Source organism: Physeter macrocephalus, chromosome 5 (genome assembly GCF_002837175.3).
Source record: "Physeter macrocephalus isolate SW-GA chromosome 5, ASM283717v5, whole genome shotgun sequence".
Taxonomy (NCBI): Eukaryota; Metazoa; Chordata; class Mammalia; order Artiodactyla; family Physeteridae; genus Physeter; species Physeter macrocephalus.
The window spans coordinates 102,252,404-102,280,355 of NC_041218.1; the positions used below are offsets into that span (position 1 = coordinate 102,252,404).

General features: G+C 38.3%; 1 protein-coding gene and 1 pseudogene across 2 annotated transcripts in view; one reads left to right on the top strand and one right to left on the bottom strand.

Moving 5' to 3' along the window:
- The window catches only part of LOC114486356 (uncharacterized), a 43,121-nt gene that overhangs the window by 12,772 nt on the left and 2,397 nt on the right, over positions 1 to 27,952 (top strand). For both annotated transcript variants that reach the window (XR_008617508.1, XM_055085120.1), the window contains exon 2: positions 25,953 to 26,041. Coding sequence is in view for 1 of the 2 variants with exons in the window: in XM_055085120.1 (XP_054941095.1) it covers positions 25,953 to 26,041 (89 nt within the window). In the remaining variant the exon portion in view is untranslated. The remainder of the gene's footprint in view (positions 1 to 25,952; positions 26,042 to 27,952) is intronic.
- Positions 6,666 to 7,431, bottom strand: LOC102993602 (NTF2-related export protein 2-like; annotated as a pseudogene).

Here is a 27,952-nt window from a genome sequence, read left to right on the forward strand (position 1 = left end):
CTCCGCAACGGGAGAGGCCACAGCAGTGAGAGGCCCGCGTACCACAAAAAAAAAAAAAAAAAAAAAAAAAAAAAAAAAAGAATATGTATTTGGATGTAGTGTCCTGTAGATATCAGTTAAGGCCAACTGGTCTATTGTGTCATTTAGGACCTCCATTGCATTATTGATTTAATTTCTGGAAGATCTGTCCATTGGTGTCAGTAGATTGTTAAAGTCTCCTACTATCATTGTATTATTGTCCATTTGTCCCTTTATGTCTGTTATTATTGTTTTAATATTTAGGTGCTCCTCTATTGGGTGCATATGTTAATGAGTGTAACATACTATTCTTCCCTTTATCCTTATATAATGTCCTTCTTTGTCTTTCTTTATGGACTTTGTTTTAAAGTCTATTTTGTCTGATATGAGTATTTCTATCCCAGTTACCTGTCATTTCCATTTGCATGAAATACATTTTCTCATCCCCTCACTTTCAGTCTGTGTGTGTCTTTCACTGTGAAGTGAGTCTCTTGTAGGCAGCATATTGTAGGGTCTTTTTTTTTTTTCAGTCTGCCACTCTATGTCTTTTGATCAGAGCATTTAGTCCATCAACATTTAAAGTAATTATTTATTGGTATATACTTATTGCCATTTTAAACCTTGTTTTCCAGTCATCTTTGTAGTTCTTTTTGTTCATTTCTTCTTTTTGTTTTTCCTTTTGTGGTTTGTTGATTTTCTTTTGTAGTATACTTGAGTTCCTTTCTTTTTGTTTTTTGTGAATATATTGTCTGTTTTTGATTTGTGGTTACCATGGAGTTCAAGTATGTTGACCCATACTATATATATTTGCTTTAAACTGATAGTTGTTCAACTTCAAACACATTCTAAAAGATGTACCTTTTTACACACCCCTCTGCCACATTTTGTGATTTTTATGTCCTATTTTACAACTTCATGTTTATTCTTTTGTTGTTAATTGTAGTTATCATCACTTTTACAGATTTTTTAATTGTTTTTTAAGTAATCCTCAATCCTTTCATATGTTTGCCTTACCTATTGTGATTTCCCCTTTCCTCTATTCTTGTTTCTTTTCTTTTATTTATTTATTTATTTATTTATTTTTGGCTGTTTTGGGTCTTCGTTGCTGCGCACAGGCTTTCTATTGTTGCGGTGCATGGGTTTCTCATTGTGGTGGCCTCTCATTGCAGAGCATGGGCTCTAAGCATGCAGGCTTCATTAGTTGTGGCACACAGGCTCAGTAGTTGTGGCTCACAGGCTCTAGAGAGCAGGCTCAGTAGTTGTAGCACATGGGCTTAGTTGCTCCGTGGCATGTGGGATCTTCCAGTACAGGGCTCGAACCCATGTCGCCTGCCTTGGCAGGAGGATTCTTAACCATTGTGTCACAGGGAAGCCCCTTGTTTCTTTTCTATTTGGAGAAAACCCTTAAATATTTCTTTAGGCTAGGTTTAATATTGCTGAATTCTTTTAGTTTTTGCTTGTCTGAGGAATTCTTTATCTATTCTTCTATTCTAAATTATAATCTTGTTGGGTAGAGTATCCAAAGTTGCAGGGTTTTCCCTTTCAGGAATTTGAATTTATCGTTCGACTCCCTTCTGGCCTGCAAATTTTCTGCAGCGAAATCAGCTGATAGTCGTATAGGCATTCCCTTGTGACCTGCTCTTTGTTTTTCTCTTGCTGCCTTTAGAATCCTCTTTCTATCTTTCAATTTTGCCATTTTAATTCTGATATGTCTTGATGTGGGTCTGTTTGGGTTCATCTTGTTAGGGATCTTCTGTGCTTCCTGTCCCTGGATATCTGTGTTCTTTTTTAGGCTTGGGAAGTTTTCAGCTATAATTTCATCAAATACATTTTTGATTCCCTTCTTTCTCTTCTCCTTCTGGAACCCGTATTATGCGTCAGTTGTTTTTTTTTCTTTTGTCTTTCTGTCTGCTGTTCTAGCTGGGTGATTTCCATTATTCTATCATCCAGATCACTTATTCGTTCTTCTGTGTCATTTAGTATGTCATTCATTGCTTCTAGATTGGTATTTATCTCAGCAACTGAATTATCTAATTTTGGTTGATTCATCTTTATAGTTTCTTGTTACAATGATCTGCATTTCTAATGATAATCTTTCTTAATTCCTTTAGTATTTTTAATACCTCCTTTTTAATTGGATTCTAGTAAACTGAGGTCTATTTCATTATTTGTTCTTTCAGGGGATTTCTCTTGTTCTTTTAATTGGGAATAATTCCTCTGCCTTTTTATTTTACTTAACTTTATCTCTATGAATTTAGGAGAAACAGTTGTCTACTGTGATCTTGAAGGGGAATTTTTATGTGGGAGCATCCCTGTGTAGACTGTGTGTGTCCAATATTTTTGGTGCAAGGGCTGGTTTTGGTATGGATACCAGCCACATCTTTCCTCCAAGTGTGCTGGCTGTTATCCCCTTGATAGGGGGTGTGGTTGGTGTTTCAGTGTCTAGAGCCTGTGCTGGATATGCAGTGGTTCTTTCTCTTTGTTCATAGCTTTCACTGCCCTGCTGGGGGCAGGGTCCATTTCCCAGTTGGAATAGAAGCCTTGAGGGTTGGGTTTCATCAGGCTCTGTTACCCTCAAGTGTGTCACCTGCCCCAATGTTTGTAATTGCTCAAGTAAGTGAGGCCTGTGTGGTCACAGCTAACCTATGGGCCACCCATGCAGGTGTCCATCGTTCCACTCAGAAGCATCCCAAGGTTCCGTCTCTTTCTCTGTTATGTTCATCCCATATTTAGTGCAGGGCTGTGGTGTGGAGTAGGCTGGGACTGGGGGTTGGGGCATTGTGGCTGCAGGAATTGAGGTGGCTGTGCTTCATCTGAGATCTGGGCTGCCCCTGTGGCAGACTTCTCCAAGGACCTGTCTGCCCCAGATCTAGTGCTAATCTGTGGTGTGTCTAGTGCTAATCTGTGGTGTGGAGTGGGTGGAGTTGGAGCACTCATGCTAGGACATAAACCACTGTGTACTCCTGCCCAGGGCCAGTCTGCCTGAGAATCAGTGCTTAGCCTTTGTGCATTCTTATGGCATCACCCAGTGTGTGTGCTGACAATGTCTGCCCAGCTAGGCTTGGTGCCCCAGTGCATGTGCTGACAATGGTCTCTGTGGTTCCACCCAGATCACATCCCAGGTGCCCCGGTCTGTCTCTGCATAGCTAAACTGATCTTTGCCCTGATCTTGTGCCTGGCTGTGGTGTGGAGTGAGCAGGGGTGGGGTATTCATCCTTTTGGACTGGGAAGTGTGGCAAGGTAGCAACAGCCAGTACAAGGCTCTCTCCACCCTGATTCTTATCAAGCCAACATGCAGGCACTGTTCACAAGTAGAGTCTAGGCTTCCTCAGCCCTTCTATGGCTCAGCGGATTTCCCAGCAGACAAGGGGGCTTGTCTCCTCCCTGCAGGACTCCAGAACTGGGATGACCATATTTTTAGTCAACGTGCTCCCCAGGGTGAGAATTCACCTATGTGGACTTCTGTTCTTTACAGATCCCTGCCAGGGGTGCAGGTTCTGACCCAATGCCTTTTTTCCCCATCCTGCACAGTTACATGGACATCTTTCTTCCAGCTTTGGCTGCATAGGAGTTCTTTTGCCAGTTTCCAGTTAGTTTTCCATGATTATTGTTCCACATGTAGATGTACTTTTGATGTGTTTGTTGGGGGAGGTGAGCTCCATGTCCTCCTACTCTGCCATCTTGGTCCCCCTCAGCCCAATATATTTTTGACTTAAGTACTAAGGCCATTTAATGTGGAAAGGATGGTCTTTTCAAAAATGGTGCTGAGAAAACTGAATATCCACATACTGAAGAATAAAGTTGGACCCATACCCCACATCATATACAGAATTACTCAAATGAATCTAAGACCTAAACATACAAGTTAAAACAATAAAACTCTTGGAAGAAACATAGGGGAAAAGCTTCAGGGCATTGGATTTAACTATGTTTTGGATATGGCACTGCAAGCACAGGCAACAAAAGAAAAAATAGAAAAATTGAGCTTCATCAAAATTTAAAATTTTTGTGCATCAAAGGACACTATTGTTTTCTTAATTTCCTTTTGGTTCACTGTTAGTGTATAGAAATGCAACTGACTTTTTGTGTTGATTTTGTATCCTGTGACTCTACTGAAATTGTTTATAAGTTCTAAGAATTTGTGTATGTGTGTGGAATCTTTAGAGTTTTCTACCTATAAGATCATATCATTTGTGTACAGAGATCATTTTACTTCTTCCTTTCCAATTTGGATGCCTTTCATTTCCTTTTCCTGCCTAACTGCTCTGGTTAGAATTCCCAAGACTATGTTAAATAGATATGGTGAAAGTGGACCTTTTTGTCTTGTTCCTGATCTTAGAGGAAAAGCTTTCAGACTTTCACCTTTGAGTGAAAGATGTTCACTGTGGGGTTTTCATATACAGCTTTTATTATGTTGAGGTATTCCTTCTATTCATAGTTTGTTGTGTGTTTTTTATCATAAAAAGCTGTTAAATTGTGTAAAATGCTTTTATGCAACAAATTGAGATAATCATGTGGTTTTTTTCCCTTTCTACTATTAATGTAATGTATTACAATGATTGGTTTTCCTATGTTGAACCATCCTTGAATTCTGGGGATAAATCCAACTTGGTCATGGCATGTAATCCTTTTGAGAAAACTTGGCACAAAGCAAATATTATTTTACCTTTTCAAGTTACAAAAATATGAGCATGTAAAGAATACAATCTAGTCCATATAAGAGTGGTTCTAGTCATTTAAAATTTATAAATAATTTGGTATACACAATTCATATACAAGCCTTAAAACATACAACAGCTAATGAATAGTATATACTATTCAGTTCAGTTGTTACTAGTTAAATGAAGTTTTGAGACTGTTCTTAAACATAGGAAAGGGCAGTGTTTGGGCAGTCTGATGATTACTAAGTGTAGTTTTTAAAAGTCAATCCAAAATAAGAATAAGCACATTTTGAGTAGGATACAGTGAGTGTTTGATCAGTAATATAGGAAGGTGTGGTCTAAATTTCAGTTCCACCACCTTCTCTTATTTAATTTTCTTTCATTATTATATCAGAAATATAGTGTGTAGATTGGGGCAAAAGTAAATGAATTACTAGCTTTTAAATTAAGTGATAAGAAACATCAGTTTGGAGTTGCAATGTAGAAACAAAACAGGCACATCTAGCTTTAAAACATTAAAAAAATAAAGAATAGAAAAGATGTTTAAAATTTAATCAAAAACTAAAGTTAGGTTTATTTATCTTTAGATGTTGAGACATAAAATTAATCAACTTGTCCTTTTGAAGTTTATAGGTTTATAATGATCTGCTATTCTCTATTTTCTCTCAAAAAAGACAGTCAGTCACCTAACAAACATGTTTTAAAACAGCTCTATTTGCTCAATGTCATATGGAAGAACCTCAAAATTAAATAATTTTAACATTAAATGACTAAAATAGAGGGAAATCACTTATTTGAAGGATGCATAATACACAAGAGACTTCTGACCTAAAGTTCACATGGAAGGCTTAGAAGTTATGGTGTCACAAAGACATAGTAATTGCTTTGTTTCCATATTTTGTAGGATTAGGCTTATTGCTGACATTTAACCTCCATAATTTCTTGAATAAATTTAGACATATATTGGTGATAAGTATGAGGTGAAGTGGAAAAACCTTTAAAAATCATTCTAAGAACAAAGTGGCACTCATGATTATTTGGCAAGTAAATGTATTACCTTAGTGATTTAAAATAGGTTATATTTTTTGAAATCTTTTTTTAAGCATCTTTATTGGAATATAATTGCTTTCCAACGGTATGTTAGTTTCTGCTGTATAGCAAAGTGAATCAGCTATACGTATACATATATACACTATAAAATAGGCTACATTTTTATAAGGTAGAAAAACAGGTACTAAAAACTTACCATTTGGCCACCTGTCCCTACTTTTGGCTCCAATCCTAGATCTCTACATTTTTTCATTCCTCATTCTCCCATTAATTTATTAGTCTTATCACCATTCATTAGCTAAAGTTATAGACCTGGAGTTGTTAAGAAAAATATTTTTAAGAAGCTTTGCTTTTAAGTCACCAAATGTATCAAATATTCAGATATCAACCGAGAATATTTTGCACCTCTTTAGTTGATCTATTCACTCCATAAGAAAACCGGCTAACATAAAAGACATTGCTTAACATAAAAGACCACTGAACATCTCTACATGTGATTCCAATGTCAAAGTAGTTACGCAAACCTAAATCAATAAGTATTGTTTTCATTGAACTGATTTGGAAAAGCCATATATTAAAACAGGGTTACTGTTGTTTACTGAAAATAGGCAAGTGTTTTACTACAAAATTAACCTACTAACAACAACAATGTTTTAAAAACTCACTTCCTCTCAGAGACTTAAGTTGTGCTAATATCTCATAGATAGTATTATAGAAGGGTTTCATTTCTGTGATAGGCTGGGTTCACACTGAGTGTTACTACAGAGATCATATGTTTAAGAATGTCATTCATATAATATATATAAGGCGTGCAAAAACTAGCATTAAAGCTTTTAGTGACACAATCCAAAATGGCAGCTCCTAAAAAAGAGGCTGCTAGGAATTTTTAAAATTAAAGAAATTTAGTTTCAGCACATAGTAGTTCATGATGCTTCTACAATTAAAAGAATTAATTCACATAAATTCTTGTAGCTGGAATAGACCAAAAGGGCAATGGACTTTTGCCCCCTTTAACAACTAGCCCAATCTTGAAAATGGAAGCAATTACTCGTAATCTTTGACACAGAGTTTTCTGGAGTGGACTGAGCAGCTGACAGCAAGATCTGGTTGAAGTAGTGTTGTTTGTTGTCCTCAAACTTCACAGTTCCACTGGTCACAAGAACTGTAGTTTGGGTCTAGGTAACTTGCTCATGAACTGATTGGCAATATAACATACTGACTTGGAAATCACTAGAAGGCAACATCCCCCCAAAATTAATATTGCCACTCCATATTAAAGTGAAGTTGTCCATTTACAGTCTGATTAGTGCCCATCTTTAGTCCATTATCCAAAAATAATCATTGGCAAATTCCTCAGCAGCTCTACATGTCTGATCTACGTAAGTTTTAAAAGCAACAGATGTGGCCATCAGGGAGCCCAAACAGCCTGTTCCAGCAAAGGCAACATCACTACATCCTCATCCAAACTCATTGGCATGCATGCCAGGATAGTGGCTCTTCCTGAAAATGGTCATTCATTCCTTGGTGTATTCCCACTATTTACCTAATCCCAGTCTTTTTTGAATTTCCTCATAGTTTTGATATACTCTTTCTCTGGCTCTCCTCCCAATAGCTCTAACTGCAGCTACTTCTCAGTATACCCTCTTCCCTTCTCTGTTCACCTCTTACTTGGAGTATAAGCCTTTTAATATGCTTCTGAATACATATTTGTTAGTATTTTGTTAAGGATTTTTGCATCAGTGAGCACAAGAGATAGTGTTCTGTAGTTTTCTTCTACTGTTTTTGTCAGGCTTTGGTATCAGGGCAATACTGGTCTTATAAAATGAGTTAGGAAGTGTTCCCGCCTCTTCAATTTTTTGTAAAAGTTTGAAAAAGGTTAGTATTAGTTCTTCTTTAAATGTTTGGTAGAATTCACCAGTGAATCCATCAGGACCAGGGCTCTTCTTTGTTGGAAGGGTTTTTTAATATTATTATTTCTGATTCAATCTCCTTACTATTCAGATTTTATATTTCTTTGTGATTTAGTCTTGGAGGTAAGACCTATTCAAACTTTCTATTTTTTTGAGATTTAGTCTTGGTAGGTGAGGTCTATTCAGATTTTCTACTTCTTTGTAGGTTTTAAGTTTCTAGGAACTTGTCTATTTTACCTACGGTTATCCAGTTTGGGGGCATATGATTGTTCACAGTACTCTATTTTTTATTTCTGTTGAAGCAGTAGTAATGTCCCCACTTTCATTTCTTTTTTAAAAAATATTTATTTATTTATTTATTTATTTATTTATTTATTTATTTGGCTGCATCGGATCTTAGTTGTGGCAGGCGGGATCTTTGTTGCAGCATGTGGGTTATTTCATTGCAGTGCACGGGCTTCTCTCTACTTGTGGTGCACAGGCTCCAGAGCGCGAGGGCTCAGTAGTTGTGGTGTGCGGGCTCCAGAGCACACAGGCTCAGTAGTTGCGGCATGTGGGCTCTCTGGTTGTGGCACGCGGGCTCTAGAGCGCTTGGGATTAGTTGCCCCATGGCGTGTGGGATCTTAGTTCCACGACCAGGTATCAAACCCATGTCCCTGGCACTGGAAGGCGGATTCGTAACCACTGGACCACCAGGGAAGTCCCCCCACTTTCATTTCTGATTTTAGTAATTTGAGTCTTCCCTAATTTTTTCTTAGTCCACCTAACAAAAGGTTTGTCAATTTTGTTGATCTTTTCAAAGAACCAAATTTTGGGTCACTGATTTTCTCTTATTTTTCTATTCTCTATTTCATTGATCTCTGCTCTAATCTTTATTACTGCCTTCCTTGCAGTAGCTTTGCATTTAGTTTGTTCTTTTTGTCCTAGTACAACTTAAGGTTATAAAGTTAGGTTGTTTACATGAGATGTTTCTTGTTTTTAATGTAAGCATTTATAATTATAAATTTCCCCCTTAGTACCACTTTTGATGCATCCCATAAGTGTTAATATGGTGTGTTTACATTTTCATTCATCTCTTCTTAACTATTTTCCGTTTCCTTGTGATTTCATCTTTGATCCATTGGCTGTTTAAAAGGACATTGTTTAGTCTCCACAATTTTGTGAATTTTCTAATTTATGTTATTGATTTCTAATTTCATCCCACTGTGGTCAGAGAATATACATTGTGTGATATCTGTTTTAAAAACCACTGTGGACCTGGAGTCTGTCATACAGAGTGAAGTAAGTCAGAAGGAGAAAAACAAATACCGTATGCTAACACATATATATGGAATCTAAGAAAAAAAATGTCATGAAGAGATTAGTGGTAGGACGGGAATAAAACACAGACCTACTAGAGCATGGACTTGAGGACATGGGGAGGGGGAAGGGTAAGCTGTGACGAAGTGAGAGAGTGGCAGGGACATATATGCACTACCAAATGTAAATTATATAGCTAGTGGGAAGCTGCCGCATAGCACAGGGAGATCACCTCTGCGCTTTGTGACCATGAGAGGGGTGGGATAGGGAGGGTGGGAGGGAGGGAGACGCAAGAGGGAAGAGATATGGGAACATATGTATATGTATAACTGATTCATTTTGTTGTAAAGGAGAAACTAACACACTATTGTAAAACAGTTATACTCCAATAAATGTTAAAAAAATAAATTGATTAATTAATTAATTAATTAAAAAAAAAAAAAAACCACTGTGGTCCTACTTATGGTCTATCCAGGAAAAGGTCCCATATGCACTTAAGCAGAATAGGTATGCTGTTGTTGTTGCGAGGAGTGTTCTGTATATGTCTTTTAGATACAGTTGGCTTATTGTATTGTTGAAGTCCTCTATTTCCTCATTTATCTTCTGTCTGGTTGTTCTACCCATTATTCTGAGTGGGGTATTGGAATCTACAACTATTATTGTAGAACTATTTTCCCCTTCAATTCTGTCAGTTTTTGTCTCATATATTTTGATGGTCTGACATTAGGTGCATAAATGCTTATAATTATTATATCTTCTTGCTGTATTGAAATGTTTGTTAACATGTGATGTCCTTCTCTGTCTCTCATAACGGTTTTTGATTTAAAGCCTATTTTGTCTGAAATTAGTATAGCCACTGCCATTCTCTTTTGGTAGTTATTTGCATGTAATATCTTTCTCCAATCTTTTACTTTCACAAGTTTGTGTCATTGGATCTCAAAAGTGAGTCTCTTAGAGACAGCATATAGTTGGACCATGTGTTTTTACCAATTCTGCCAATCTCTCTCTTTTAATGGGAGAGTTTAATCCACTCCCATTTAAAGTAATTACTGATAATGAGGCACTTATTTCTATCACTGTACTATAGAAACAAATTTTCTATAGGCCTATAGCTTTTTGTCCCTCATTCCTCTCTTCTTTTGTGCTTAGTTGATTTTTTGGTAGTAAAATGTTTGAATTCCTTCTCTTTTTTTAATAAATTTATTTTATTTTATTTATTTATTTTTGGCTGTGTTGGGTCTTTGTTGCTGTGCGCAGGCTTTCTCTAGTTGCAGCGAGCGGGGGCTACTCTTTGTTGCAGTGCATGGACTTCTCATTGCGGTGGCTTCTCGTTGCGGAGCATGGGCTCTAGACACGCGGGCTTCAGTAGTTGTGGCACGTGGGCTCAGTAGTTGTGGCTCGTGGGCTCCAGAGCACAGGCTCAGTAGCTGTGGCGCATGGGCTTAGTTGCTCTGCAGCATGTGGGATCTTCCTGGCCCAGGGCTCGAACCCATGTCCCCTGCATTGGCAGGCGGATTCTTAACCACTGCACCACCAGGGAAGTCCCTGAATTCCTTCTTGATTTCCTTTTGTGTATATGCTATAGAAATTTTCTTTGTGGTTGCCATGGGGATTACATTTAATGTCCTAAGGTTGTAACATTCTAATTTGAATTTAGAGCAGGTTAACTTGAATAACATACAAACACTATGGTCCTTTACACTCTGTCCCCACTGCTTTTGGTTTTTGATGTTACAAAATTACATCTTTATACAATGTGTGCCCACAAACATAAATTAATAATTCTTTAAACGCATTAGTCTCCTAAATTACATGCAGAACAAGATTTGGAGTTACAAATCAATGTTACAGTAATGCTAGCTATTAAATTAATTTTTTAATTTAAATATATTGGTCTCTTAAATCATTTAGAAAACAAAGAGTGCAGTTACAAACCATTGTTACAATAATACTAGCTATTATAATTGCCCATGTATTATCTTTACTGAGATCTTTATTTCTCCATAGAGCTTAGGGTTATGGTCTAACGTTCTTTGCCTTTGCAGCACACCTTTGAGCACTTCTTCCAGGGCCACCCTAGTGGTCACAAAGTCCCTCAGCTTTTGTTCATCTGGGAATGTCTTGATTTCTCCCTCATTTTAGAAGGACAGTTTTGCTGGACACATGAATCTTGGTTGACAGTTTTTTGTTTTTTAAGCACTTTGAATATATCTGTCCACTATCTTCTGGGCTCCAAGTTTCTAATGAGAATCTGCAGATAATCTCATTGAGGATCATTTGTATGTAATGATTTGTTTCACACTAGCTGTTGTCAAGATTTCTTCTTTTTCTTTGTCTTTTGAAAGTTTAATTATAATGTGTCTTGGTGTAGGTCTCTTTGATTTAATCTTACTTGGAGTTCACTGAGCTTCTTGGATGTTTACATGCATGCCTTTCTTTAAATTATAGAAGTTTTCAGCCATTATCTCCTCAAATATTCTCTCTGCATCTTTCTCTCTGCTCCTTCAAGGACTCCCACAATGCGTATCTTGGATTTTTTTGATGATGCCCAGTCAGTCTCTTAGGCTCTGTGCTTTTGCTCAATCTTTTCTCTTTCTGTTCCTCAGACTAGATAATTTCTGTTATCTTTATCTTTTCTTTTTCTGTTCCTCAGCCTTGATAATTTCCATTGTCCTATATTCAAGCTCACTGATTTATTCTTCTGCCTGCCAAATCTGCTTTGAATGCTGCTAGTGAATTTTTCATTTCCATTATTATCCTCTTCAGCTCCAGAATTTTGTTTTGTTTTCTTTTTAGGTTTTCTATATCTTTATTGATATTTCCATTTTGTTCACTCACGGTTTTCTTGACTTTCTCCACATATTCCTTTAATTCTTTCAGCATCTTTAGGAGCTTTGTTTTAAAGTCTTTGTCTAATATATCTGCCATAAACTATTTTATTTTATTTTATTTTATATTGGAGTAGAGTTGATTTACAATGTTGTGTTAGTTTTAGGTTTACAGCAAAATGATTCAGTTATACATATACATGTATCTATTCTTTTTCAAATTCTTTTCTCATTTCGGTTTTTCCAGACTACTGAGCAGAGTTCCCTGTGCTGTACAGTAGGTCCCTGTTGGTTATCTATTTTAAATATAGCAATGTGTAATGTCAATCCCAAACTCCCAATCTGTCCCTCCCCCCATTGTTTCCCCCTGGTAACCATAAATTTGTTCTCTAAATCTGTGAGTCTGTTTCTGTTTTGTAAATAAGTTCGTTTCGTGTCATGTGTTTGTGTCATGATATCCGCATGTAAGCGATATCATATGATATTTATTTGTCTTTCTCTGCCTGACTTACTTCACTTAGTAAGATCATCTCCATGTCCATCTGTGTTGCTGCAAATGGCATTATTTCATTCTTTTTAATAGCTGAGTAATATTCCATTGTATATATGTACCACATCTTCTGCATCCATTCATCTGCCAGTGGACATTTAGGTTGCTTCCACATCTTTGCTATTGCAAACAGCATTGCAATGAACATTGGGATGTGTAAATCCTTTTGAACCATGTTTTTCTCTGGATATTCTGCCCAGGAATGGGACTGCTGGATCATATGTTAGCTCTACTTTTAGTTTCTTAAGGAACTTCCATAATGTTCTCCATAATGGCTGCACCAATTTACATTCCCAGCAACAGTGTGGGAGCGTTCTCTTTTCTCCACACCCTCTCCAGCATTGTTTGTAGACAATGGCCATTCTGACTGCTGTGAGGTGGTATCTCACTGTAATTTTGATTTGCATTTCTCTAATAATTAGTGATGTTGAGCATCTTTTCATGTGTCTCTTGTTCACCTGTATATCTTCTTCGGAGAAATGTCTATTTATGTCTTCTGCCCATTTTTTCTTTTTTTGATTGGGTTGTTTGTGTTTTTGATATTGAGCCACATGAACTGTTTGTATATAATGGCGATTAATCCCTTGTCGGTCACATCATTTGCAAATATATTCTCCCATTCTGTGAGTTCTCTTTTTGTTTTATGGTATCCTTTGCTGTGCAAAAGCTTTCAAGTTTGGTTTGGTCCCATTTGTTTATTTTTGTTTTTATTTCCATTTCTCTAGGAGGTGGGTCAGAAAGGATCTTGCTGCATGGAGATCAGCTAGGTGGTTTGTGACTACCTAGAGGGGTGGGATAAAGCATTTATACTCCAATAAAGATGTTTAAAAAAAAAGGATCTTGCTGTGATTTATGTCATGTTCTGCCTATGTTTTCCTCTAAGAGTTTTATAGTGTCTGGCCTTACATTTAGGTCTTCAATCCATTTTGAGTTTATTTTTGTGTACGGTGTTAGGAAGTGTTCTAATGTCATGAGTTCTCTTTTTGTTTTATGGTATCCTTTGCTGTGCAAAAGCTTGCAAGTTTGGTTTGGTTCCCTTTGTTTATTTTTGTTTTTATTTCCATTTCTCTAGGAGGTGGGTCAGAAAGGATCTTGCTGCATGGAGATCAGCTAGGTGGTTTGTGACTACCTAGAGGGGTGGGATAAAGCATTTATACTCCAATAAAGATGTTTAAAAAAAAAGGATCTTGCTGTGATTTATGTCATGTTCTGCCTATGTTTTCCTCTAAGAGTTTTATAGTGTCTGGCCTTACATTTAGGATGGTCTGAAGTCAAGGAGCCTGATTCCTCCAGCTCCGTTTTTTTCTCAAGATTGCTTTGGCTATGTAGCTGTCCAGTTTTCCCAGCACCACTTATTGAAGAGGCTGTCTTTTTTTCCACTGTATATTATTGCCTCCTTTATCAAAGATAAGGTGACCGTATGTGTGTGGGTTTATCTCTGGGTTTTCTATCCTGTTCCACTGATCTATATTTCTATTTTTGTGCCAGTGCCATACTGGCTTGATTACTATAGCTTTGTAGTATGGTCTGAAGTCAAGGAGCCTGATTCCTCCAGCTCCGTTTTTTTCTCAAGATTGCTTTGGCTATGTAGCTGTCCAGTTTTCCCAGCACCACTTATTGAAGAGGCCGTCTTTGCTCCATTGTATATTCTGGCATCCTTTGTCATGGATTACGTGACCATAGGTGTGTGGGTTTATCTCTGGGCTTTCTATCCTGTTCCATTGATCTATATGTCTGTTTTTGTGCCAGTACCATACTGTCTTGATTACTGTAGCCCTGCAGTATAGTCTGAAGTCTGGGAGCCTGATTCCTCCAGCTGTTTTTTGTTTGTTTTTTTTCTCAAGATTGTTTTTGCTGTTCAAGGTCTTTTGTGTTTCCACACAAATTGTAAAATTTTTTGTTCTAGTTCTGTGAAAAATGCCATTGGTAATTTGATAGGGATTGCATTGCCTCTGTAGATTGCTTTAAGTACTATAGTCATTTTGACAATATTGATTCTTCCAATCCAAGAACATGGTATATCTCTCCATCTGTTTGTGTTGACTTTGATTTCTTTCATCAGTATTTACAGTTTTCTGCATACAGGTCTTTTGCCTCCTTAGGTAGGTTTATTCCTAGGTATTTTATTCTTTTTGTAGCAATGGTAAATGGGATTGTTTCCTTAATTTCTCTTTCTAATCTTCCACTGTTATTGTATAGGAATGCAAGAGATATCTGTGTATTAATTTTGTATCCTGCAACTTTGCTAAATTCATTGATTAGCTCTAGTAGTTTTCTAATGGCATCTTTAGGATTTTCTATGTATAGTATCATGTCATCTGCAAACAGTGAGTTTTCCTTCTTCTTTCCCCAATTGGATTCCTTTTATTTCTTTTTCTTCTCTGATTGTCATGGCTAGGACTTCCAAAATTATGTTGAATAATAGTGGTGAGAGTGGGCACCCTTGTCTTGTTCCTGATATTAGAGGAAATACTTTCAGGTTTTCACCACTAAGAATAATGTTTGCTGTGGGTTTGTCATATCTTGCCTTCATTATGTTGAGGTAGGTTCCCTCTATGCCCACTTTCTGGAGAGTTTTTATCACAAATTGATGTTTAATTTTCTCAAAAGCTTTTTCTGCATCTATTGAGATGATTATATGGTTTTTATTCTTCAGTTTATTAAGATGGCGTATCACATTGATTGATTTGCATTTATTGAAGAATCCTTGCATCCCTGGGATATATCCCAATTGATCATGGTGCATGATCCTTTTAATGTGTTGTTGGATTCCGTTTGCTAGTATTTTGCTGAGGATTTTTGTATCTATGTTCATCAGTAATATTGGCCTGTAATTCTATGTATAGTATCATGTCATCTGCAAACAGTGAGTTTTCCTTCTTCTTTCCCCAATTGGATTCCTTTTATTTCTTTTTCTTCTCTGATTGTCATGGCTAGGACTTCCAAAATTATGTTGAATAATAGTGGTGAGAGTGGGCACCCTTGTCTTGTTCCTGATATTAGAGGAAATACTTTCAGGTTTTCACCACTAAGAATAATGTTTGCTGTGGGTTTGTCATATCTTGCCTTCATTATGTTGAGGTAGGTTCCCTCTATGCCCACTTTCTGGAGAGTTTTTATCACAAATTGATGTTTAATTTTCTCAAAAGCTTTTTCTGCATCTATTGAGATGATTATATGGTTTTTATTCTTCAGTTTATTAAGATGGCGTATCACATTGATTGATTTGCATTTATTGAAGAATCCTTGCATCCCTGGGATATATCCCAATTGATCATGGTGCATGATCCTTTTAATGTGTTGTTGGATTCCGTTTGCTAGTATTTTGCTGAGGATTTTTGTATCTATGTTCATCAGTAATATTGGCCTGTAATATTTTGTGTGATATCTTTGTCTGGTTTTGGTATCAGGGTGATGGTGGCCTCATAGAATGAGTTGGGGAGTGTTTCTCCCTCTACAATTTTTAGGAAGAGTTTGAGAAGGATAGGTGTTAGCTCTTCTCTAAATGTTTGATAGAATTTGCCTGTGAAGCCATCTGATCCTGGACTTTTGTTTGTTGGGAGTTTTAAAATCACAGTTTCAATTACAATACTTGTGATTGGTCTGTTCATATTTTGTTTCTTCCTGGTTCCGTTTGGGGAGGTTGTACCTTTCTAAGAATCTGTCCATTTCTTCTAGGTTGTCAATTTTATTGGCATATAGTTGCTTGTACTAGTCTCTTATGATCCTTTGTATTTCTCTGGTGTCCATTGTAACGTCCCCTTTTTCATTTCTAATTTTATTGATTTGAGCCCCCTCCCTCTTCTTCTTGATGAATCTGGCTAAAGGTTTATCAATTTTATTTATCTTTTCAAAGAACCAGTTTTTAGTTTGATTCATCTTTTCTATTATTTTCTTCATCTCTATTTCATCTATTTCTGCTTTGATCTTTATGATTTTTTTCTTTCTACTAACTTTGGGTTTTGTTCTTCTTTCTCTAGTTGCTATAGGTGTAAGGTTAGGTTATTTGAGATATTCCTTGTTTGCTGAGGTAAGTCTGTATTGCTATAAACTTCCCTCTTAGAACTGCTTTTGCTGTGTCCCATAGGTTTTGGATTGTCGTGATTTCATTTTCATTTGTCTCTAGGTATTTTATGATTTCCTCTTTGATTTCTTCAGCGATCCATTGGTTGCTTAGAAGCTTACTGTTTAATGTCCACGTGTTCTGTACAGTTTTTTTCTTTCCTGTAGTTGATTTCTAATCTCACAGCATTGTGGTCAGAAAAGATGATTGTTGTGATTTCAATTTTATTAACGCATTATTGACCAGAGACGTATTAATACATCTTTTGTTACCCGAACGTTATTGACCAGAGACGTATCAATACGTTCTTAGAGAGTGCTACAATTAACATCACTGTGCAATTTGTTAGAGCATAAATTGATCAAGGTTCTTTATACAACTTACAATTGTCATTATCATTCACATTTTGCTCCATTAAGTTTTTGTTCCAAACTTGTATATATTATATACATAAAATCTTCCAAAATGACGCATCACAAAATTTTGAGTGAAGAAGAATTTTTCAGTCAATTTTATGCAGATACTGTCTCTGATTGTCTGAGCACATATGTACTAGTGTCTCAGAAGGTGATAGTTTTTCAGAATACAGTTCTGATTCAGATTATGTGAATATTAGACCAATAAAAAGATCTTAAAAATTAGTGACTGATTCTGATACAAAAAGTGAAAATGAAAGTCAGGGTGCTGGAGAATGCACCTTTGCTTCTACAGAAGAGTGAATTGAAAGCAACATTTCATGAAAATTAGAAAATTAGAAGATTTTACAGGTATGTCAAGTGTCTCTATTGAAGGCAATAACCCACAAAGTGTTAGTGAAATAACAGAATTTTTGGCCAGCCAAAATAAAAATCACCAGTTAAAGGCATTACTTTCTGCAAAAATCCCTGGGTCAATAATCAGTAAAATTGGGCTTCCCTGGTGGTGCAGTGGTTAAGAATCCGCCTGCCAGTGCAGGGGATACGGGTTCGAGCCCTGGGCCAGGAAGATCCCACATGCCGCGGAGCAACTAAGCCCGTGCGCCACAACTACTGAGCCTACGCTCTAGAGCCCGCGACTCACAACTCCTGAGCCCATGCACCAGAACTACTGAAGCCCGCGTGCCTACAGCCCGTGCTCCGCAACAAGAGAAGGCACCGCAATGAGAAGCCCGCGCACCGCAAGGAGGAGTAGCCTCAGCTCGCCGCAACTAGAGCAGCAACGAAGACCCAAAGCATACAAAAAGAAAAAAAATAATAATAATAATCAGTAAAATTTACCGAGGCTCACTTTGTGGCCCAGCATGTGATCAATCCTGGAGAATATTCCATGTGCACTTGAGAAGAATGTGTATTCTGCTGTTTTGAATGGAATGCTCTATAAATATCAATTTAGTCCATCTGGTCTAATGTGTCATTTAAGGCCTGTGTTTCCTTATTGATTTTCTGTCTGGATCATCTGTCCATTGATGAAAATAGGGTGTTAGAGTCCTCCACTGTTTTTGTGTTACTGCTGATTTCTCCTTTTATGGTTGTTAGTATTTGCCTTATAAATTGAGGTGCTCCTATGTTGGATGCATATATATCTAGAATTGTTATATCTTCTTCTTGGATTGATCTCTTGATCATTATGTAATGTCCTTTTTGTCTCTTGAAACAGTCTTTATCTGAAAGCCTATTTTGTCTAATATAAGTATTGCTACTCCAGCTTTCTTTTGACTTCTATTGGCATGGAATACATTTTTCCATTCCCTTACTTTCAGTCTGTATGTGTCATAAAGTGGGTCTCTTGTAAACAGCATATATACAGGCCTTGTTTTGTATCCATTCAGCCAGTCTATGTCTTTTGGTTGGAGCATTTAATCCATTTACATTTAAGGTAATTATTGATATGTATGTTCTTATTGCCATTTTGTTAATTGTTTTGGATTTGTTTTTGTGTTTTTTCTTCCCTTCCTCTTGCATTCTCTTCTCTTGTGATTCGATGACTAACTTTAGTGTCGTGTTTGGATTGCTTTTTCTTTTTTGTGTGTATCTATTGTAGATTTTCAGCTTGCTGTTCCCATGAGGTTTTGATATAGACGTCTGTATATAAACAACAGTATAGATTGTTTTAATTCAATAAAGACAATATAGATTGTCTATAATTTCAAATGCATTTCCGATATCCTACATTTGTACTCTCCTCTTCTCACAATTGCTGATTTTGATATCATATTTGTGTGCAGATGATTTCCTACCTTTACTGTATGTTTGCCTTTACCAGTGAGCTTTTCATTCATAATTTTCTTGTTTCTAGTTGTGGCCTTTTCTTTTCCATCTAGAGAAGTTCCTTTAGCACTTGTTGCAAAGCTGGATGGTGGTGCTGAATTCTCTTAGCTTTTGCTTGTCTGTAAAGCTTTTGATTTCTATGTTGAATCTGAATGACACCCTGCTGGGCAGAGTCATCTTGATTGTAGGTTCTTCCCTTTCATCACTTTAAGTATATTGTGCCAATCCCTTCTGGCCTGCAGAGTTTCTGCTGAATAATCACCTGACAACCTTATGGGAGTTCCCTTGTATATTGTTTGTTGCTTTTCCCCTGTTGCTTTTGATATTTTTTCTTTGTCTTTAATTTTTGTCAGTTTGATTACTATCTGTCTCCATGTGTTCCTCCTTGGGTTTATCCTGCCTGGGACTTTCTGCACTTCCTGGACTTGGGTGACTGTTTCCTTTCCCATGTTAGGGAAGTTTTCAGCTATTATCTGTTCAAATATTTTCTCAGGCCCTTTCTCTCTCTCTTCTCCTTCTGGGACCTCTATAATGCAAATGTTGGTGCATTTCATGTTTTCCCAGAGGTCTCTTAGACCGTTCTCATTTCTTTTCATTCTTTTCTCTTTATTCTGTTCTGTGGCAGTGATTTACACCATGCTGCCTTCCATGTCACTCATCCATTCTTCTGCCTCAGTTATTCTGCTACTGATTTCCTTCTAGTATATTTTTCATGTCAGTTATTGTATCATTCTGTTCTTTAGTTCTTCTAGGTCTTTGTAAACATTTCTTATGTCTTTTCGATCTGTGCCTTCATTCTTTTTCTGAGATCTTGGATCATCTTTACTATCATTACTCTGAATTTTTTTCAGGTAAGTTGCCTATCTCCACTTCATTTAGTTGTTCTTCTGGAGTTTTATCTTGTTCCTTTATCTGGGACATATTCCTCTGCCATCTCATTTTTTCTAACTATCTGTGATTGCAGTTTCCGTTCCACAGGCTGTAGGGTTGTAGTTCTTTTGCCTCTGCTGTCTGCCACCTGAGGCTGTCTGGTGGGAGGGACTGGTACCTGCCCACTGGTGGGTGGAGCTGGGTCTGGTCCCTCTGGTGGGCTGGGTCATGTCTGAGTGTGTGTGCATTTTCAGGTGGCTGTTTATTAAGGAAGACTTTAAGCAGCCTGTCTGCTGATGCATGGGGCTATGTTTCAGTCCTGTTGGTTGTTTGGCCTGAGGTGTCCCAGCACTGGAGCCTTCAGGCTGTTGGGTGGTGCCAGGTCTTGGTGAGAAAATGGCACCCTCCTAGAGGGCCCACGCCAATGATCACTCGCCAGAGCCACCGCCACCAGTGTCCCTTTCCCCACAGTGAGTCACAGTTGACTCCTACCTCCACAGGGTACCCTCCAACAATAGCAGCTAAGTCTGGCCCAGTCTCTTATGAGGTAACTGCTTTTTTTCCTGGGTCCTGGTGCACATGAGACCCTGTGTGCACCCTCCAAGAGTGGAGTTTCTCTTTCCCCCAGTCCTGTGAGAGTCCTGTGGTCAAACCCCAGTGGCTTTCAAAGCCAGACTCTCTGGGGGCTCTTCCTCCCATTCCCAGGCCCCCAAGCTGAGAAGCCTGACATGATGCTCTGAACTTTCACTCCTGTAGGAGAACTGCTGTGGTATAACTATTTTCCATTTTGTGGGTTGCCCACCCAGTGTGTATGGGATTTGATTTTATGGTGATTGCACCGGTCTTACCATCTCTTTGTGGCTTCTTCTTTGCCTTTGGATTTAGGGTATCTGTTTGGTAGGTTCCAGCATTTTTTTTTTTTGGTCAGTGGTTTTTCAGCAGTTAGTTGTGATTCTGGTGTTTCCATAAGAAGGGGTGAGCTCACATCCTTCTACTCTACCATCTTGCCTTCTCTCCTTCCATAAACTCTTTTCAGGGACAGATTTTGTTGATATATTTTTTTCCTTTGAATGGGCCACACTTTCCTGTTTTTTTGTATGCCTTGTAATGTTTTTGTTGAATACTGGACATTTGAATCTAATAATGTGGTAGCTCTGGAAATCAGATTCTTCCCCCTTCCCCAGGGTTTGCTGTTGTTGCTCTTTTTGATTGCCATAGGCTGTCTCTGTCCTGAGAATCAGCCTAAGGTGTAAAGTTAAGGGCTTATGTCTTTTCTGAGACTCTTCTTAGACATGCGTAATCACTTTCTAATTTTACCCATATATGCAGTTGTTTTTTAATAGTCTAGCCTTTAATGTCTGTCTCCCAAAAGAGGAAAAGCAAAAAATGAAGGGGGGGGTGAAGAGTGCTGGCCTTTAAATATCTTGAAAGACACTTGAGCCAGATGGGGTAGGGGCTTGCAATAATGGGAGGAGGTGCAACAACAGTGGCTCCCCTCTAGCTCTATTTGTCTGCACCTCTGTGATCAGAAGCAGCAATCAACAATCATATAACAGATCCCTGATATTTGAAAGATAGGGTACTTGTTGCCCACCCTGACTCTCACAAGCTGGGTGCAAGTTGCTCCACAGATTGTGTGCTGGGAATCGGTAGCTGCTACTGTGCCAAATGCTGATTATTGACAGAAATTTACCATCCAAGGGTTCCCCTAAAAGTTACCTGTGTTCAACAGACTCTGGCGCTCCAAAACAGTTACATCAGATGATTCTGCTGGTGCAATTTTTGCCTAGTTGGGTAGACAGATTCCTGGTGTTTCTGGCTCCACCATCTTCCCAGAAGCCTCCTTTCTAAAAAAAAAAAACAGTTTTGTTTTCATTCATTTTTCTAATTTATATTTCATTCATCATCTCTGTTCATATATATATAATATATATATATTATATATATATATTATATATATATAATATATATATATAATATTATTATTCCTTGTGCTAGCTTTTGGTTTAATTTCTCCCTCCCTTCTAAGGACAGTTTAGGGCAGATTTAGTATTCTTGATTGACACTTTTTGGTGTTTTTCTTTTGGCACTTTGAATATACCAGCCCACTGACCTCTGGCCTCCAAAGTTTTAAGTGAGAAATCTGCTGATAATCTTACCAGGCTCAGCGGCCATGGTTCACGGGCCCAGCCGCTCTGTGGCACGTGGGACCTTCCCGGACTGGGGCACAAACCCGTGTCCCCTGCATCGGCAGGCGGATTCTCAACCACTGCGCCACCAGGGAAGCCCATGAGCATCTTTAAGACAGGTTTTTAAAAAATTTTTGTTTATTGGGTCTGCCATATGGCCTTTCTGTTGATTTTTTTTCTTTGCATGAAAAAAAATTTTTTCCTGTTTCTTTGCACATAATTTTTTTCCCTGAAAATTTAATATTTGAATCTAACAATGTAGTAAGTCTGGAAATCAGATTGTTCCATTTCTCAAGGGTTTCCTTTCATTTTTGTTTACTTTATTGGTATTTTTACTGTTTTTGCTCTCTTTCCCAGGGATCAGCCTGAGGTATAAACTTAAGGTCTTATCAGGTCTGAGTCTGTGTTTTTCCTTAGACGTGTATGGTGATCTGTACATGGGTTGCTTTTGAATGTCCTAGTCCTTAAATGTCTGGCTCCCAAAATGAGGAAAAAAGATAAATAAAGATGGAGAGAAAAGTGCCAGCTCTTTAAATCTCTTAGAAGTTGTTTCAGCTGTCGGGCTTGGGGCTTGCAACAATGGGAGGGGTGGTGCAGCAATGACTGCCCACTTCTATGTCTATACTTCCATTATCAGAAGCAGCAATCAACAGTCAGAAAACAGGTCCCTGATATTTGGAGGACAGGGTCCTTATTGCCCACCTTGGGTCAGCAAGCTGCATGTAAGCTGCTCCTGGTACAAATGCACAACTGACTGTCTCAGAGCTGAGGGTGGGGGATGGGTAGCAATTGCTGAAATTGACCAAAATTAACTGCAATTTCCCGTTCAAGCCTTCTCCTTGAAGTTGCAAGTCCGAATAGACTCCAGAGTTCCAACATAGCTATATCAAGCAGATTCTGCCAGTATAATTGTCCAGGAAAGAAGACAAGGTTCCTGGCACTTCCTACTCTATCTTCCCAGAATCCCAAAGCTCTTTTTATATATTGCTGAATTCCACTTAATGTTTCACTGAGGATTTTTTTGCATCTGTATTCATGAGAGATATTAATCTGCAGTTTTCCTTTCTTGAATGGTCTTTGTATGGTTTTGGTATCAGGATAACACTGGCCTCACAAAATAAGTTGGGGAATTTCTCCTTTTCTGCTTTCTGGTAGATAATGTGTAGAATTGCTTCTTCTTTTAATGTTTGGTAAAATTCTCTGCTGAAAACATCTGATTCTTTCTTTGGAGTTTTTATGTTTTATTTCTATTTAATTAATTTATTTATTTGGCCACACTGCATGGCATGTGGGGTCTTAGTTCCCTGACCAGGGATTGAATACACGCCCCTTGCACTGGAAGCATGGAGTCTTAACCACTGGACCACAAGGGAAGTCCCTTCTTGGGAAGTTTTAGATTAAAAATTCAATTTCTTTAATATTTATAGAACTATAAAAAATTTGCATTCCATATTGGATGATTTTTGAGGAATTAGTCCATTTCACTTTAGTTGTCAAATTTATGTATATAAAGGGCTTCCCTGGTGGCGCAGTGGTTGCGAATCCGCCTGCCAATGCAGGGGACATGGGTTTGTGCCCCGGTCCGGGAGGATCCCACATGCCGCGGAGCAGCTGGGCCCGTGAGCCATGGCTGCTGAGCCTGCGCATCCGGAGCCTGTGCTCCGCGACAGGAGAGGCCGCAGCGGTGAGAGGCCCGCGTACCGCAAAAAAAAAAAAAAAAAAAAATTTATGTATATAAAATTATTTATATTTCCTTATTACTCCTTTCAGATCTATAAGATTTGTAGTGGTATCCCACTTCATTTCTGATATTGCTAATTTGCATCATTTGGCAATATTATTGATCTTTTCAAAGAACCATCTTTTGTTTACTTTCTCTATTGTTTTTCTATTTTCAATTTCATTATTTCCCTACTTCTGCACCTCTGGGTTTACCCTGCTCTTCTTTTTACAGGATCCTAAAGTGAGAGCTTACATGATTTTCTTGAGACTTTCCCTTTTTTCTAATGTAAGAATTTGGTGCTATAAATTTTTCTCTATCACTACTTTAGTTATAGCCCACTCATCTTGGTATGTTTTAATTTCATTTTCATCTAGTTCGATGTGTTGTTTTTATTTCCCTGGAGACTTCCTCTTTGACTCAAAGATTATTTAGCAACTTGTTTCCAACTGTTTGGAGATTTTCCTGTTATCTTTCTGTTACTGATTTTTAGCTTGGTTCATTTGTGGTGAGAACACACACAGTATGATTTCAATTATTTTAAATATGTTGAAGTTTGTTTTATGGCCCTATCATGGTAAGTGGTCTATCTTGGTAAACTATCCACGGGAACTTGAAAAGAATGTGTTCTGCTGTTGTTGGGTGAAGTGGTGTGTGTATGTGCATGCTGCATCCTGTTAATTTATGGTACTGTTGAGTTATTATATAACCTTGCTGATTTTCCATGTAGTTCAGTCAATTATTTAAAGAGGGGCATTGAAGTCTCCAACTATAATCATGGGTTTGTCAATTTCTCCTCTCAATTCTGTCCATTTTTGCTTTAAGTATTTTGCAGCTCTGTTGTTTGGTACAGACAAATTTAGGATTGCCACGTCTTCTTGATAGCCTGACCCTTTTATTATTATGAAATGCCCCTCTCTGACCCTAGTAATTTTCTTTGCTCTAGAGTCTACTTTATCTGACATTAATGTAGCCACTACAGCTTTTTTTCTGATTAATGTTTGCATTGCATATCTTTTGCCATCTTTTTACTTTCAACCTACCTATACCATTAATTTTGAACTGAGTTTCTTGTGGGGAGCATATAGTAGGGTCTTGTTTTTTATCTACTCTGTCCTTCTCTTTTAGTTGGTATATTCAGACATTTACATGTAATGTAATTATTGATACCTTTTTTTTTCTTTTAGAATTCCATTTTGCGTTATCAATAGTGCTTTTGAATGTATCTCTTTGTATAGACATTTAGTTGTTGTATTATATTATGCACACATAACTTTTCATAGTCCTCTGGTGTCAAGATTTCACCAGTTTGAGTGAAGTGTAAAAACCTTTCAATCCTTTCAGTTCCTTTACCCTCTGTCATTTATAATACAATTGTCCTAAATATTTCCCCTACATGCTTTGAGATCCATAGACAATGTTACAATTTTTGCTTCAATCACCAAATATAATTTAGAAAACTTAAGAAGAGAAAAAATTCCATTGTATTAACTAATATTTTTACTCTTTCTATTGTTCTATCTCCTTTCCTGATGTTTCAAGAATTCTTCTTTTGTCATTTCCTTTCCAGTTCAAGAACCTCCTTCAGCCCTTTTTTTAAAAAATAGGGTGGATCTACTGGTGACAAACCCTTCTAGTTTTCCTTCATCTGAGAATGTCTTGATTGCTATACACTTTATTCCTGAAGAATATTTTCACTGCATATAGAATTCTTAGTTATAGTTGTTTTCAGCAGTTGGAAATGTGATGCCCCTCCCTTCTGGCCTCTGGTTTCTGATAAGAAACTTGCTGTAATTCAAATTGTTTTTTACTTATAGGTAAAGTATTATTTTTTTCTTTCTGCTTTCAAGATTTTTCGTTTTTAGTTTTCAGAATTTTGACTATGATGTATCTTGGCATGATATTTTTGGGGGTGCATCCTATTTTGGGTTAGCTCAGCTTCTTGAATCTGTAGCTTTATGTCTTTTGCCAAAATTTTTTTCAGCCATTATTTATTCAAATATGTTTTCAACCCCACCCTCTTTCTCCTCTCCCTCTGGGATGCAGATGAGATAAATATTAGATCATTTGTTATACTACCACAGGTCCCTGAGGCTCTATTCACTTTTTTTTTCCAATCTATTTTCTCTGCTGGTTAATTTCTATTGTTTTATCTTTACTTTCACCAATCCTTTCCCTATCATTTCCACTCTGCTGCTGAGTCCATCTAGTGAGTTTACTATTTCCTTTATTGTAATATTCAGTTTTAAAATTTCCATTTGGTTCCTCTTTATATTTTGTATTTCTTTGCTGAGACTTTCTAGTTTTTTGTTTCAAGCATTTTCAGAATTTTTTAATTAAAGTATTTTTATCATGCCTGCTTTAAAACCTTTGTCAGAAAATTCCCATCTCTGTGTCATTTCTGGTTTGGTGTCTGATGATAATCTTGTCTTTCTCAAGTTAAGATAGTCTTGGTTCTTGGTATAATGAGTGATTTTCAGTTGTACCCTGGACATTTTGATTACTGTATTATAAGACTCAGATCCTATTTAAATCTTCTGTTTTACAGGCTCCTCTGACATCACATCAGCACAGAAAGGAAGACCCCACCTCAATTCTGCCAAGTGGGGGTGAAATTCCATCACCCTGGCTGGGAGGGTATGATGATTAATTTTATATGTCAATTTAACTGGGGCTATAGAATGCCTTGATAGTAAAGATTATTTCTGGATGTGCTGTGAGAGTGTTTCCAGAAGAGGTTAGCATTTGAATTGGTGGACTGAGTAAAGCTGATGGTCTTCCCCAAAGTGGGTGGGTATCATCCAATCTATTGAGAGCCTGAACAGAACAAAAGCTCAAGCCCAAATGCTTGAGCTGATATCAATCTTCTCTTGCCCTTAGTGCTCCTGGTTCATCTCTTCTTCCCACCTCCCTCTAGTTTCTCAGGAGAACCCTAATACGAGGCATGGGGGGTGGGGGGAATAGGGGAGAATGCCTTGTAACTGCTCCTTACATGTTCATGACTTTCATGAACACTATGTCATGTTCATGACTTTCATGAACACTATGAAGGAGGAAAGGTCTCATTATCATTGGGTGGCCATGACAATCCCAGCTTCTCTTGGTCTTTTCTGAAATCATCCCAGCAAGACAATCATGGAAGTCTAAGTTCCCCACTTAACCTTTGCTGAGGGGGATGAGGGCCCATTTTGTTCCATGGTGTTTGGCTGCAGTAAAGCAGTTATTGTCTGTAAGTTTTCTGTCTTACTAAGTTGCCTCTTTCCTGGTCCTTGTTTATTTCCCCCCCAAATTCATATTTTGAAGCCCTACCCCTGAGTGTGGCTGTATTTGGAGATGGGGCCTCTAAGGAAGTAATTAAGGTTAAATGAGGTCATAACGTTGGGCTTTGATCCAATAGGGCTAGTGTCCTCATAAGGCACACCAGAGAACTAGTGTTCTCCCCACGCAGCCCCACTCCCTATGTACATGCACCAAGGAAAGACCGTGTAAATATATAGTGAGAAGGAGGCCATCTACACACCAGGAAGAGAGCCCTCACTGGAAACCAAGTCAGCCAGAACCTTGATCTTGGACTTCTGACCTCCAGGTCTGTGAGAAAATAAATTTCTGCTGTTTAAGGCACCCAGCCTGTGGTACATATGGCAGTCCTAGCAAACTAATACAGATTCCCTTGGCTCAAGGTTTTTCATGGTGTTGCAGTCAAGCTGTCAGCCAGGATCATCCCAAGGCTTAAATAAGGATGGATGAATTTCCAAGCTCATTACTATGGTGTTGGCAGGATTCAGCTTCTTGTGGGGTGTTGGGCTGAGGGCCTGTTTTTTCACTAGCTATCGCTAAGAGGCCTCTCTCAGTTCCTTGGCACAGGGGCCTCTCCACAGGACAGCTCACAATACGGCAGCTGGTTTCCATCACAGTGAGGAAGTGAAGGAGCAAGGGAACAAGAGAATGAGAAAGCAAGAGTGTCTGCTCAAGAGAGAAGCCAGGGCTTCCCTGGTGGTGCAGTGGTTGAGAGTCTGCCTGCCGATGCAGGGGACATGGGTTCGTGCCCCGGTCCGGGAAGATCCCACATGCCGCGGAGTGGCTAGGCCCGTGAGCCATGGCCACTGAGCCTGCGCTCTGCAACGGGAGAGGCCGCAGCAGAGGGAGGCCCGCATACCACAAAAAAAAAAAAAAAAAAAAAAAAAGAAGAATTTAAGAAAAAATGGATGGGAGGATCTACCAAAATATGGAATTATTTGAAGGATACAATGTAAAGACAGATGACAGCTGCACAGGGAGTTTATAAAACAATTGTCCCAAATTAGAATTTGAGGTCAAAGGACTCCAAGATGACAATCTCAAAGAAAAAATGTCAATCAACAAATAGTATTAAAGACATGGAAGGGGGCTTCCCTGGTGGCGCAGTGGTTGAGAGTCCGCCTGCCGATGCAGGGGACACGGGTTCGTGCCCCGGTCCGGGAGAATCCCGCATGCCGCGGAGCGGCTGGGCCCGTGAGCCATGGCCGCTGGGCCTGCGCGTCCGGAGCCTGTGCTCCGCAAGGGGAGAGG